Raw genomic sequence first — 15,951 nt, 5'->3', positions numbered from 1 at the left:
TCTATTCTTCTTGTTATTTTTTTTAATAACATATCAATTCAATCATATATGAAAATAATCAAGAATAATAATAAATTACATTAATTTAATCAATACATTAGATTACAAGAACTCAATAGCTCACACAAAATTAAGAGAAACATCTATATAAAGTTAAACAAATACTAATAAATTTGGTAGGATTTAAACCCATGATTTCGAACTATATTCTTACTTTGAAAAATTATATTCTGTAATTATTGATAGATGTCAAATTATTTTTCCAAATTTTTGGATGGAATTCAAATTCTTGTATACAGCACAACTCTTTCCATTAATTAATGTTCCTTAACAGAAAAGCTTAAATATCAGCTGAACATTTTAATGGAAATTTGGTTTTATTCTTTGAAAATCTTTATTTTATGAAAGTGACGAACTTTAAACGTCAACCAATTTTGTAAAATTTAAGAAATTCAGCTTGAGGTTTGCTCAAATATGCAGAAATCCCCTTGACACTTGTCTAATAAACATGTAATTAAATTCCCAGAGGTTCAATAAAAATTTTAAAATCACTTCCTACGTAAAATTAATTATGTTCATCCGATGCACATACAATTTCTGACGGATTATTTCCAACGACCGCACCTGTCTCAAATGCTTTCACATTCGTCCCAAGTCTATAGCAAATTAGCGATAAGAGACGGCCATCCGCAAACTCCTTCGTTATCAACGAACATTTTCTTCGGGCTCTAATTCAAACAAGGCTATATATTTTTAGTAAATTTAATTGATGATTGAAGAAGCATCCTTAATCCAGACCACCAGTTTGTTCTTATTTCTCTCCAAACCTCATGTTGAGTTCTCTTACCTGCCATATATAGAAGAGGCCGTCTGATTACGGTTGGAAGGGGGGACAAAGGCAAGAATCATCATATTCTCTCAATTCCGCTCCATTTCAATCGGAAACAAAAACGTAAAAAAAAAAAAAAAAAAAAAAAACAAGCGCGAAAATGGAGGGGAATACCAAGAAAACGATGGCCATGATCTCAGTATGTTGTATACTCATGGTTTGCATGCTGTCTGTCCATTCAATCGCTACCAAAGGCTCCACTCGTCGTCTATTGTTTGGTGAAAATCTTCCAATCATAGGACATGATGATGAAATTCCTGATTGGATGAGGTTTAACAATCGTCGTCTTCTCTCTGGTAAAAACCGCCGTCTTCTCTCTGGTGGGAATCTTCCAATTTTGGGGCATGATGATGAAATCCCGGATTGGATGAGTTTAAACAAACGTCGCCTTCTCACAGACGAAAATCTGCCAATTTTGGGGCACGATGATGAAATCCCGGACTGGATGAGGTTCACTAAGCGTCGTCTTCTCGCAGGCGAAAATCTCCCAATTCTGGGGCACGATGACGAAACCCCGGACTCGATGAGCTTAAACAAGCGTCGTCTTCTCTCAGGCGAAAATCTCCCAGTTGTGGGGCACGACGATGAAATTCCCGATTGGATGAGCTCAAACAAGCGTCGTCTTCTCTCAAGCGAAAATCTCCCAGTTGTAGGGCACGACGATGAAATTCCCGATTGGATGAGCTCAAACAAGCGTCGCCTTCTCGCAGCCGAAAATCTCCCAATTGTGGGGCACGACGATGAAATCCCGGATTGGATGAGCTTAAACAAGCGCCGTCTTCTCGCAGCCGAAAATCTCCCAATTGTGGGGCACGACGATGAAATCCCGGATTGGATGAGCTTAAACAAGCGCCGTCTTCGCGCAGCCGAAAATCTCCCAATTGTGGGGCACGACGATGAAATCCCGGATTGGATGAGGTTAAACAAGCGTCGTCTTCTCGCAGCCGAAAATCTACCGATTGTGGGGCACGATGATGAAATCCCGGATTGGATGAGGTTAAACAAACGTCGTCGTCTCTAAGTCTCAGACGAAATATTCCAGTTCTAGGGCACGATGATGGGAAATGATGAGATTTGGGAGTGGGAGGGAGAAGAGGGAAGAAGGCAGAATTTCATTTGGGTAGATGGTCATTTTCTCTTTATTTAGGGATAAAAAAGACATTTTCCAAAAAAGCAAGATGGGCTGCACTGGGCCGCATAGCCGTAAATGGAAAAGTAAACGGCTGATAAAGGGTATCATTATCAGCCCTAACCAAACAGGCCCTAATTTTTTTTATTCCTTTTTTTCTTTTATTTTTATTTTTATTTTTTTGAGGTAAGTACTTGATTAATGTAAACGCAGTTATATATATTACCTTCTTTTGTTCACTAAATTGAATGTACAAGCGTTCGTTCATATAATTGATGATGTATATATAGTGTTATATATATATATATATATATATTTAGCTAAAGTGATTATTTAATGGGGTTAATTATACCCGAACCTTTTAAATTTCATGTTTTCTAAAAAATTTTGAAAGTTACACTAGCACTCCTAAAAAATACTTATTTACGACTATAGGTATTGTTGTGAGGGTTTTAGATGGAGAATGTTTACGTTAATAAAAATTTTAAGTGAATTTTCTGTTTTGTCCATCATCATCCAAATGTATTTATATTTTATTGACTAAATTGCTCTTGATCGTTAATGTTTTGAAACTTATGAAGGTGTGAATGTATACTCAAATAGTTAAAAGGAGTAAATATAATAAAATACTTATTCATGAAATCTTTTTATATATATAACGTGATGTGGTTGGTTCTTGATATTTCTGTAATTGGAACTTTCGAAACCATAAGAGTCCTAAGCTAGAATGTGATTCCAACTTAATACTTTTTTAGTGAGATTTTAGAAGAGTTGCTATTTGGAGAGCACGGTAATGAAAGTTGTAACTTGTGTTTGGTGGGGAGTTATTGTCTATCATTGGCCTTTATGGTAAACTTAGTTGGGAGGCGTGAGAGGCGCCTCATGACTATGTCATAATAGATTCGAACGCTTGCCTCGGATCGATTTTTCAAATAATTGCTCTAGTAAAGAACTAAAGAAAATAGATAAATGGGAGATAGAAAAATAGAAGAGAATTAAATTTATTATAAAAATCTCACAGATTTATTAATTATTTGATTGTTGGTGGATCTCTTTGTATGTGTTGTCCAGAAAGATGATGACTCAATGATTATTCGTTCGTCGAAACTAGAAGTAAAAATTTTGATGGATAAAGATTCCTTAAAAACTTCTTTCGAGCAATGGGTCGAATCGAGTCATTTTTCAAAAATAATAACTAAAGGACTTAATACTACCACTTGGACCTGGAATCTGCATATTAATGCTCACAACTTCGGTAGCCATACTAGTGATTTGGAGATCTCTAGAAAGTCTCCATTTGGCTAACTCTCCATCATCTTTCTTTTGTTGATCGGCATGTATTTCCACAGTGCTCGTTTTTCTAATTATGAAGTGTGGCTAAGTGATCCAACTCACATTAGGCCAAGTGCCCTGGTTTGCCCGATATTGGGTCAAGAAATATTAAATGGTGATGTGGGCAGGAGTTCTCGAGAAATACAAATAATCTTTAATTTTTTTTAGATTTAGTAAATATATAGAATAACTAGTGAATTACAACTCTCGCAATCAGTACATTGGTCTTTGCAACGTTAATGGTTTTTCTAGTTGGTTTTTATCATGAAGCGGCCCCAAAATTGGCTTCATTTCAAAATATAGAATTCTATTTAGAATCACCATTTAGTGGGACTACTAGAACCTGGTTATCTCTCTTGGGCAGGATATCAAGTACATGTATCTTTATCAATTGATCAATTTCTAAATGTTAAGAGTGCAGCCTTAAGAGAGACTTTTCTCTCATAAATTTATCTTGAATCGCGATCTTTTGGCTCAACTTTATCAAAATTTTGCAGAGGGAGCAACCCATGCATATTTTGACGCACTTTTGTGTTGAATTTTATCAAAATGCCCTTATATACTATATAAAATGATCCATCATTATTTTTATTCATTCAAACTTGTTTTCTGTGGTTTTTTTTTTTTTTTTTCATTTCCCACTCTCCTACATTTTCTATTTAATATGCCAAGTAAATAGAATTTACCACATAATATTCTAAAGAGAAATACATAAAGTAAATTATTCAAATTTTGTTGAATAATGAAATACTTTTCATATTGAATAAAGAATGAAAATTTTAGAAAAATTGAAGACATAGTATAAAGTTTCAATACTAAAACAAATTAACTATTTCGTAGCTAAATATGATAATACTAAAAATAATTTAGTAGATTAAATATTAATTTTTTAATGAAATATCTCTATGTAAAGAATATAATTAAATCTGAATAAATTATTAAACATTTTTATATATGACTCCTCCATATAAGATCATTTTTAGGATTTATTCTAATATAATTTAAACATATGTAATTTCGATTGATTAACTGATTTTTCTATTTGTAGATGTCTATTTTTGTTCGTAATATTTAGTTGCTCTATGAAAACTCTAACTTGCTCCTTTAAGATATTCCTAAAAAATTATATTTCTCCTGTTTATTAATTCACCCATCATTTTATTTCTTTTTAAATTTTCAACAGAATTGGCTCATTCCCTATTTAGTACCTTTAGGGTACTAAGTACTTTGAGCCTCAAATATGATAAGCTAGTTATATATGAAAATATAATTTGATGGGGGTATTAACCCTATTTTTGTAAAAAGACAAGAAACCTTCATTTAACGGCAAAACAGTCATAGCATAGGAGAATCCGCGAATTATTTCGCAGATAGGATCTTAGGAGCCCCACCCGTGTTAGAACCCGAAAAGGGTATTCGGCTGGAGGGCTTGAAACTTCACCGTTTGATTACAAAGACGAAAAGACGCTTAGATGGAGACACGTAGCCCAGTTCATAATGTAAACTTGGGTTTTATAAATAATTCGGATACAAGTCATTTTTAGATAATTTACATTTATTACTTTCGACCTTACGCTTTTAGATCGCTTATTTCTATCTCGATCAGAACTAACTTGAGCGTTAGAGAGTTTTAGTCGGAAACGAACTCGACTAGCCTAACGTTCGTGATTCAATCCTCAGGACTCATAATCGATCTGGAAAGATTACGTGGTTATTTAGATCACCCAAAGAAAGTCGCATATTTCGAGCCGGATCATAATTATGTAATTGAAATTTAATATATCTAAAATGTCATTATGCAATTATTTTTAACATATATATATATATATATATATATATCCCGCACTTGCTTTGGTTCATCAAGAATCCGGTTGTGTTGCATTGTAATGAATGTTCGAAGAAAAAAAATGAGCATAATGAATTTATGTTGACACAAACTAAATAGATTATTCTTTTTCAAAAGATAGTTCCATAATATATATACATATATAGATGAAATGAGGTCATTTAGACACATCTTAAATCACAAAATACCCTACTATTCTTATGGATTGTTGTTGTTATTATGCTCATTAATAAAGACAAGCATGAAGCAACCTCCATCTGAATAACGCTTGCGGTTAGTCTCCAGGTCCCAAATCCTTAAATTTCTGAGACAGGGTGATGAGAAAAAATCCATCCTGTTATCCCAAGCACATCTAACTAAAGAAAAACTCAAATTCCCCAATTGTTTGGAGCAAGCATTGTAGGTCCTGAACCATCAGACCCATCGAACAGGTGGTTTTTACACATAGATATAAGCATGCAACGACATCTAGCTCATGGAGATATTCCCAAACATAACAATCAGCCAGCAGGGGAAAAACTGAAATACGACTTAAGAAGCTCTTGATTTAAACATGTGATCTTATTACCCCAAGGGCATAGAAACCAGAGGTAGCCAAAGTCCATCACACAACTTGTGGCGGCTGAATACCGACAATTCCAATGCCACGCAATAGTTTGTTACACATTATAGATTGTAGCTCAAACACATATATAATCTGGATTTTCAGTCATAGTCATCAAAGTTTTAATCGTAAGGGAACAAGATACCTATGACCGATTTTGAGATGGCATCCTCTCAGATCCATGCCTCTGGCGGAAACTGCCGTGTCTGATTCCAGCATCAGATCCTCCGGTCGGTGGGTGGAAAGGCCCCCATATTGAATCTCTATCGACCTGGCTTAAGGGGAAGGCAGGCTGGTGCTCACGCTCCCAACCATTGAAACGATCACGAAGGGGATTTTCAGCTTCTTGGAAGGTTCTTCCAGATGAGCTCGATGAGAAGAAGTAAAAGCCACTAGACTGATCTGATGATGACGCGATTGGTGCAACTTGGGCCAAACCCCTGTGGCTGCTAGATCTTCGTCCGGTGGATATAAGAGAAGCACGTGCTACTGGGACACTAGTTGACTGCTGAAAATACGCTTGAAGGGATGGAGGACGTTCACGTGGCCGAGCAACAGTAGCGGGGTAAGTTGGAATCACAGATGAGGTAACAGAGCTGGGAGCTCTACTAGCAGAGCTGTCATAATACATGCAAACATCACATACTCCAGAAGTTGAAAGCACAAGACAGATAAAAGTCATTTTATTAATAGCAGAAGCACATAAATTCTGTTTTCTGTTTGATACACTTAATATTTTATATCTATGTTGTCCAAAATACAAATTATAAACTTAATTGTCAACCTTCTCTTTATTATTTATCTGCTTAAAATATTCGACGCGGGTGCCATGGAGTGAGGAATATAAAGCAGCATTGGTTGCATGAGATGGAACTGAATGCGACAATATTTTCACTTTGCATTGAAATCAGGAGCCAAAACCTACTTCCATACAGACAAAGCAACAAATTAGCCCTTTTCACAATCTCAAAGGTTTTCTCTGTGACCCCATCACTGGTTTATAGTTTTTCTTCTTGAGATGGGAATGAGGAATCCCACCCCTTAGGTCTTGTCACTTCCCTCCACTAATATATCAATCTTTCCTTTATCAATATTCTCTCAGTGTGGCACCAGGACTGATATTCATTACTGTTGGTGTGTGTAATCAATAACGCCCATTATGCTCGAAGACATTTCACCATAATAGCCTACAACTGATACTACATGCGTATCTTATAAAATATTCAACCACCAATGTACTAACCTGTGACCAATAATAAATGGGTGCATTCCAGGTCTTGGGATATCAGAACTGTTCCTAGCTGTTCTCTGAGTCACAGATGGAATGGAGGGTTGATCCGTGCTGCCAAAGCGGCTACTTGCAGCAAAAGGAGAAGAATGCTCCCAACTGTGATAATGAACATCCATGGAAGGGAAAGAGTAGGAGCTAGGGACTTCACTTGGAACAGACAGACCACTCCAGTGATTATTAAAGCTAGATCCATCAGACACATTCCCATTGGAGGTTGAAGAAGATGGATGAACTGGCCCAAAATATGCAATGTACGGGCAAGGATGAGTTGTGGATGACACAGGTGTATGTTCAGCAAAGACGGCATGGTGTCCGAGAAGATCGTGATCTATGAAACAACAAAAACATCAATTATTACAGAACCCTGATGTAAACCTTAGCAGAATACTCAAACTCAAACTATTACAGGACCCTGCTGTAAACCTTCGCAGTTAGATAGAGGTACAAAATCTTACATGCACTTGATTGAACCTCTCCTTCACTGCAATTACAAATAAAAAAGCAAACTCATTGTTAGCTAAATGGCCACTGCATTGACAAAAAACACAAAATGCAATATCAACAGAAAAGAGACCAAAGTTACAATATTTAACAGATGTTGCTGCACTAATTCAACATCCTACACCAAATATCAGGCAATTTAAAGAATGTCTCTCAACATGCATAAATAACCAATAAGAATTGAAACGCTGATGGTAATATTTCTGCCAGCATCCACATTCTCACAATAGAATTACGGACATAATTTGTATACACAAACTCCAAACATCGACTACTTTTCTGATTAAATTGTTAAAGTTATAATATGGACAAGTTCGTTTTCTTTGTACGTAAAATATTCCTCATCTTTGTAACCATGTTGCATATGCAACACATGATTATCTGGCAGTAAATTTGCAAAATGGCTATTGTTTAGTTTCTGAGAAACAGCCAAATCTACCACAGAAGTCATTCTAAAGTATGTCCAGGAGTTTCCAAGGCAAGAAACTAAGACGAGCAACTCCTCTCTTTAGCTATTGCAGCCTTAGGAACTACTGTGTTTGAATATATAGCCAACAAACATTTAGTAAACCAAATAGATGTGCTGTTCGACAGATCTCAAGACTCATTGTACATTATGAATAAACTTGCCTTCATAGTTATTTTTTTTCTATTTACTCAAGATTCTTGAGGTATAAATACACTTTAACAAAGAATAAATCAGCTCAAATTTCAATGTTGAGGTCGATATTTACATTTGAGTTGAGTAAGCTTCATACATAAACTTCTGACTTGGTTCCAACAGTAAATCAGGACTTGTGTATGCTTTATTAACTAGTTCAGAGGGAGAGTTAATTTGGGACAGAGATAGACCTAACCTGAGTGTCCAAACAGTAACTCTGCCAAAGTAACTCAAGTCACAATAGTCTCATAAACAGTAGTATAGACATAGAACTCAAGAAAAAACTGTCATTCCAGCCACTAGTAACTAGAAAGATCTCACACAGCTATGTAGTTGTTATTCTGGTTATGAACAACCAACATCAAGCTTCAGCAACAACTAAATATTTTTCATATATACATTGTATTAATGATCTATCCTGTACATCATATTTTCATATATATCAGCCATCAGGCCATCACTGAACTACAAGCACCATGCAGAGCAGGTATAAAACCACTGCATGGTTCACTAATTTTATATTTATCCATATTGTTTGACGCAAGTGATTAACACGAACATAAGGTGTAAAGACAGCATCATTTGCCATGTTACTGATTAACAAAGTGGAAGTGCATTTTGTGATAAGCTCAAGCTTTCTTCTCAGAAGACTTGTACAGAAGCCGTAAAGTAAGTTAAACAACCTAATTTCTGGAATCAGTATTTTTCATGAAAAACATACAGCTCAACCAAAAGGTAAAGCTAAGCCTACTAATAGTATTGGGCATCATCTGGTAAAACTAATGCTTACTGATATTATTGAGCAGTTGATGCCTCATGCAGATATGCCAAAAATGACATGTTACCTTATTTCTAATGCAAAACACTTTGAACACTATTTTTCATACACTCAAGTGGCAAACAGAATATAAAAATTGTTCAAGGGGGTATCATCCATCTGATTGCCAATAATGAAACATGATTTGAATGTGAAAATTAGTCAACAATAAACTCATCGGGTTGAGTGATGCTTACTCAAAAGATGACGGTAGCCTAGTTAAACCACTGAACGGACACCAATGAACGCCAAATGACTGCAATTTCATCACTAACAATGTTAGTAAAATCTGGTAGAGTCTAGATTACTCAACTTAATTCTCAAAAAATAAGCTGTAAAATTATATGTTGTGGGAACAGACAATTCAAATGCAATTCCAGATGACATTTAAATCAAAAGATAAACACCTAATGACCTCATCAATTTTTATAAACAACACGATTTAATATTGTCATGGTGGGAAAACAAAAGTTCATTAAGTATCAAGTCCCACATTCTCTTCCTGAACTTTTAAGTGTTTAATTCTTTTAAAGTACGTCCAGGTCACCAGTTACGGAAGCAAAATTCTGGCATGTAAAAGGGGAGGAGACCAATTATAGGGATTGTTTTAATCAACAAAATAAGCACCACATGTTCCAAAGAAGTCATCCACCTAAGCACCAAATTTTGACAATAAACTTCATGAAGTTACAAACATGCACGATCTGCTTGTTCATGATTAAATCAACCTTTCAGTTATAAAATGCACAAAACAAAGTATCAGAGTGGCTACTTGGTTAATCTAACAGCATAAATACAGAGCAATGAGATATCAGAGTTAAACTACACTTGGATCCGTGTCAGTCTGTGAAGCAGCAATAAAGCAGCAGCCATATGATAGGTAATTCTAACTTTTACATGTATCGAAAAAATGATACCCAAGGAACCCATCAAAAAGGTAAATATATGCTCAGTCCTCCAACTATCTCCTCTGATTATATTTCCAATTTCTTTCCTGACGTTTGTTTTTATTCTCATTTTCGACCTCAAGCAACCTAAAGTAGATACAGCCCATAGCTTGCTCCTATATGCTCTTGTCATGTTGATATAGGCGACGTGGGGTTAGCCAATTAATCTGTGCTAAAGGTGATACGAGCAAAAACTGCTTTCAACAAAGTGGAACATATAGGCATCCAAAGAAACTTAAACCGAAGTACGGAAGTAGATTTATATCAATGAAACAGCCCAAAAGCTGATAGTAAACTAGTACTGAAAGGCTGATGCAGAATGGACCATTAAGATGTAATCAAAATAATGAACTAAAAGATAGAATATTTGTTCAGAAAATCAGGTAGTCTAATAAGTAAACCTTTAAGTACTAATTAAACAATAAGCTTCAGTAGGATGCAACTTTCAGAACACAGATATAATATACCAAGAAGTATAAAATGAAATAACAGAAAAGCCTAGACTAAAATTTCCTGAGTACATGAACGTGGTGTAATCTTTGATAATACAAAGAGAACCCAGACAGCATCACTCAAGCAGCGCAAAATCAGATAAGAAGTTAATGTCATGGCACATTAGAAAAGGCATGGCATCATCAGAATAGGAATGATGCTCCAAGAGATGAGACTGAGAAAGAGTATCAGGAGTAACAGAACATAAGATACAATGCTTCAAGTCATGCTCCTTTGGATTCTAATGTAAATAATAAGCACACTTAAATGACAAAAGGTTTATGGATTCACTTGACTGAGCATAAGACATGCCAATTCCCAACAACAAAATTAAATCTAGGCTCCCAAATATAATGGATTAGATTCATAAGATTACCATTTCAGAATAACTTAGATCATACAGATCCTCATCATGGGCCCAATCATCCATGCTAAACTCAGGCAGCGGACGACTGCCATTTGCATAAAGCCATTGTCCCTTCTCAATTTTCCGACAGTTGGGACACTGCATTGCTCCCTTAATATTGAATGCTGAACCTATGCAATCTAGCAAATTATACACAATAAAGTCAATACATAATAAAGCAATTGTGCATGCAGATACCCTGTACAACTGTTGTACTTCCATAGGAACTCTCCTCATTCACACTGTAACTTGTGTGCTTGCCAAAGACTAACACCCATGTCTTATGTGCTAAAACAAACATAAACATTAACAAGGGTCAAAAGAAACTCATGCTTGCAAAACATTTTCCACAGAATAATGCAGCAGAAAATCAGTCACTAAAAAGGTTTTTCACATGTATATAGAGAAAAATTGAAAGATAACCATCCAATATCATGCAGTTTATTGTGCTCATCATATAATTGGAATAGCTTCTTGTCATTTCAAATACTATAATCATTGACCTAAAACTAAGGGCCAAATAAGCCAATAAGGTGCTTGACATGTTACTGCTACCAGTAAGTGACCAACAAAATTCCACCCCCAAAATAGTTGGTTGCTTAAAAGTTTACAAATGTGAATCATCCTCCTTAAGCATATTTCAGTATTTTTGTAACTCTTTCTATAATAGCTTTATTACTCTCTCGCACACATGAGCTAACAATCAACGGCTTGGATTATTGAGAACTTTTCACATAGAGGTGGCCGCCTTTACAGTAAGGAAATAATGACTAACAATTTCAGAGTCTTATAGTGTTATACATCAGAAGCATTTGAAGGACAGTCCTTGAAACAAAGCCTAACATTTGCAATAAAGAATTTCACCAAATTCACAATCCTTAAAAATGTTCCTTGGAACTCTAAAGTTTCAAACTTTATACAGACTCATTTCAACTATTTTTAGGATACTTCCTACTTAATCTGTAATGCTTTAGGCCAGCATTTCAATTTCTTAAAAGATTGCTCATAAAATCAAATTGAGCAACTATCTCATCAATCCAAATTTATCATAGTTCTATCAATCAAGATTATTAAATATCACCATTCAATCATAGCCTGGTACGCTCTAATAAAATAAGAAAAAACATTTAATTCACAACTGTCAAATTGATAGAGATTATTTTCGGTCATTAACTTTGGCTAGGGGACAATAGAGTCAAGAACTTAAACTAAACTCTATTCGCACAATAAATATCGACAACAAGCACACGCACCTCTAACCATAAAATTAAAATAAATTACACATGCTAAATGTGAATAGAATTTAATGCAAATAACAAATAGTGATGATAATAGCCTAATAAACCAATAGTATCACAGAAAAAGATCATGCATGTACACTAAAAAAGTAGCCAACCAATTACAGTTTGCATTTTTAAGCATGGGCTGTGCAGTGTGTATTAAGTACATGCAACAGAATCAGTAGACAAAATGAAGATAGGGAACTTTCTGGACGGAGCTGGAAACAGATGGACATTATACTTCAGAATGTTCTGCCAGTTTAGAATCTTTTTTCCAATTCAAATTTGAGGATATATTACATGAAAGTGGTAAAAGTAGAATATGAGCCCGTCCTATAATTTTTAAGAGAGTTTTTTAGTATGCAATGTATCACAAACATGTTGTGAGATGATTTAAAGATTACCAATGGTGATGGTCATAAGAGATGGAATATTCATAAAAATTGTAGGTGAATAATAGTTTCGGCAAGACTGTGGTAAATCTTATGGACTACTCTCTCTTTCTCAAACAAATGTCATGTTACTGAACTATAAAGTCAAATGACTCAAATCATCTAATGCTTCAACTTACCTATTCTAAAAATTAATACTCCACTTTCTTTTTATCTTTGCTGTTATTCGAATAGTTTAGTACACTAAGTTGTCCAATATTTCATTTGGGAAAAAATGTGAAGTTAAATAGTAGGCAACGGATGAAATTTCAACATGGGACGAGAAAAATCATTGATACATGTTACTTATTCATTCATGAAAGACAAATTTAAGGTCACTTTTCAATGTAATAAAGACACTCCCATGTAACATAATTAATCTTGTGATGTCTCTTGTTTGCCAGCCATAAAATAGGCTGGCGTCAAAGAGAAAGGAAAAGCACAGAACTTGGCAATTGGCATTGCAGATACAACCTAAAACATTAGTTTCAATCTGTTTTTACATCAAACATATCCAATTGCCTTCACCCTACACGCTCAGATGCTCTTTACACCCTCAGCAGGGCAGCCCTAAGGAAAGATTTAGTGCAGTGGGCAGTATCTACCACTCCTACCTTGCCCAGAACATATTGATACATCTACCAAGCACTCTACTTCCTACTAGTAATGATATCACACACAGATGAACATAATACTAACCTTGAGCACTACGATCAACCTAATTCAGAAGATAACAAATCTCACTACAGATAATATGATATACTGAAATATCCCACCCAGATTTCATCAAGAAACCAGTATGTTGACACATGAATAAATGGCTCTGGCAAATTCTACTATGTCCAAAAATCTTAAATTGCTAAATCACTTGACACAGTTTATTTCCACAAAGCAATGACCTCCCAAACTTGCTCCCAGTTACCAAACAAATTACTTGTTGCAAGACAATTAATCATTTCCACTATCATTCTCAAGTCCCTTCCCAATAATCCCACATCCACATCAACACTTCACTTCCAGATCCTAAAACTGTGTAAACTGCAGCCTATAAATTCAGAAATAAAAAGTTCAACCGAGACTCTAAACTAAATAACGCCAGGGCAGACCATGTAATTCCAGCTAAACAAATTACAAAGGCATTGTACCCACCCTGTAAATTCTATATAACTCCAAACAAAAACTCAACAGTTACCACGAAATGATGCAAATAAAACCGGCCAGATCTTAATCAGCACCCAACAAATTCCAGAATTCCTCACTCACCGAGATGGAATTGATGACCGCATTGAAGCTTAGCCCAAGATCTATCCCCGCTATCCATCACCACATCCAAGCAAATCGAGCAGGACACCGCCGCCGCCAACGCCGATGCCTTGCCCCCTCCACCTCCATCACCGTCGTCCAGAAGATCCGCGGCGCCCAACCCCATATATCCAATTCCCAATCCCAGAACCCGATATATCACGATCTAGCAGACAAATACTAAAAAAATAAAAAGATAAATAGAGACGGAACTGAATTATGCGATGAATTTAGGTAAAAATTAAGTGGAGTTTGAAAGAGGACTTTGGGGAAACTGCAGAGAGAAAAGAAAAGAGAGAGAGATGAGGAAAAACTATGAACCACTTTTTCTTTATTTTCTTCAATATTTCCTAATATTTCTCCCGTTGAATTTGGGGCTTTCTCTTTTTCTTTTTTCTTTTTTTTTTTGGGTATTTCTTATTTTACAGTGTTTAGTATTGTACGGTCGGAAGGCAGGCTGCCTATCCGTATCCGAAGCGGTTCAACTGCTGTCCCAAAGCAGCTCATGGACTCATGTCATCCACTACCACTTCCTCTACCTCTACCGCCGCTTTAAATTATTATTTATTCTTTTAACACCTATATACAAATATAATTATTTATTTCAAATTAAACTAATCCATTCATCTCTATTATTAGTGATCTTTTGGATATAAATAAATGATAAAACTTATTTCAATTTAAAATAATATCTTAAGCGGAAAAATAAAATAATATCACTTAATGAATAATTGATTATAAATTAATTCTAAATAAAATAAATATTAAAAATATATGTTACCAAATATACATTTATAAACCCGATAAGAAAAAAAAAATTAAATATAACAAAAAAAACATATTTAAATTAATTGGTACTTTGATAGTCCAAATTAATTATTATAAGTCTTTCACATTTAATTTTTATAAAGTATTTCACCCGATTTATATTAAAATATCATAAATGACTAGACCCATTTGTTGCTTCACTGTATGTAGACTAAATTATGGATTAGTATAGTTTTGCACGTGAAACACGCTTTCTTAAATTATTTTATTATTTTATTACGAAATATAAAAGCATGAATAATAATCTCATAAACTTAATAAAAAAAATTGTATTTGTACCTGTAAGATAACTAAATTTTTTATTGTTGATTGGCGATTGTTACAGGACAATCAACACCAACGTATGTTTAATCCCGTCAGGTACTGAACTTCTCAAACCATAATGCGAGTTTGTCAGTATTTAACCTTAAATTATTTCGTTCCAATATTTATAAGTCTTTCCTACGTATACATATTGATAAGTTGTGGCCCATGAACAAAGTTGCATGTATATTTGAAATAAACTTGCGGACTCTTTCAATTTCACGTGACGTGAATCCAATTAATATGTTGTAGAGGAAATATTTAGATTCTCGTATTCCGATCAAGCTTGCTTGCAAGCTCTTAACTCAATATTGGGTCCCGAACACATATTTCGTGTCATCACTTGCTTTGGTAGAACACTATTAGGATAATACACTTATCTACACACCTAAAAATCCACAAAATTATTGGTGATATTTTGAGATTTGCTTAGGACAGCCCCACAAAGTTAATGCTCTCATTATTTATATTATAGATTTTATTAATTTATTTTACCGAAGAGCTGAGAGTAAAATATAGAAAATTTTGTAATAAAAAAAATTAATTTATATAAATAGACTATAAATCTAAGAGCATAAATATAACTGTCCCTAAAAGAAAATTTGGAACATTTTATAATTTATAGAGCATGAGACTAAAATTGCAAATATCATAATTATAAAGGACTGGAATTGCAAAGTAAACCTAGTCCAAACTCATAAGATATTTTGAGTGTGGACTCCACCACCGTATGAAATAATTAATTAAAAAGTATAAGGGAAAAAAAGAAATAAAAAAAATGAGCCAAACAAGGCGTTGAAAGTGCAACGCGGTTTTCGGCCAATAAAGAAGGCAGTAGTCAACGATCACAATTCCCCTTTTGCCCCTACTTTGAACATTTCAATCCATTCCA

General features: G+C 34.8%; 1 protein-coding gene across 1 annotated transcript; it reads right to left on the bottom strand.

The window, feature by feature from the left end:
- Positions 1-5,738: 5,738 nt before the first annotated feature.
- Positions 5,739-14,283, bottom strand: LOC105168930 (E3 ubiquitin-protein ligase RFI2). The gene is made up of 6 exons (XM_088883878.1): positions 13,890-14,283; positions 10,886-11,055; positions 9,268-9,326; positions 7,547-7,572; positions 7,044-7,419; positions 5,739-6,417 (listed from the first exon to the last, which is right to left on the bottom strand). The coding sequence occupies exons 1-6, from the start codon at positions 14,053-14,055 to the stop codon at positions 5,946-5,948; spliced, it is 1,269 nt and encodes a 422-aa protein (XP_088740004.1). The 5' UTR covers positions 14,056-14,283; the 3' UTR covers positions 5,739-5,945.
- Between the last annotated feature and the right edge of the window lie 1,668 nt (positions 14,284-15,951).

This window comes from Sesamum indicum, linkage group LG8 (assembly GCF_026168435.1).
Source record: "Sesamum indicum cultivar Baizhima isolate 11 linkage group LG8, ASM2616843v1, whole genome shotgun sequence".
NCBI lineage: Eukaryota > Viridiplantae > Streptophyta > Magnoliopsida > Lamiales > Pedaliaceae > Sesamum > Sesamum indicum.
Note: the sequence above shows the minus strand (reverse complement) of the source record. Positions and strands in the feature narration are given on the sequence as shown.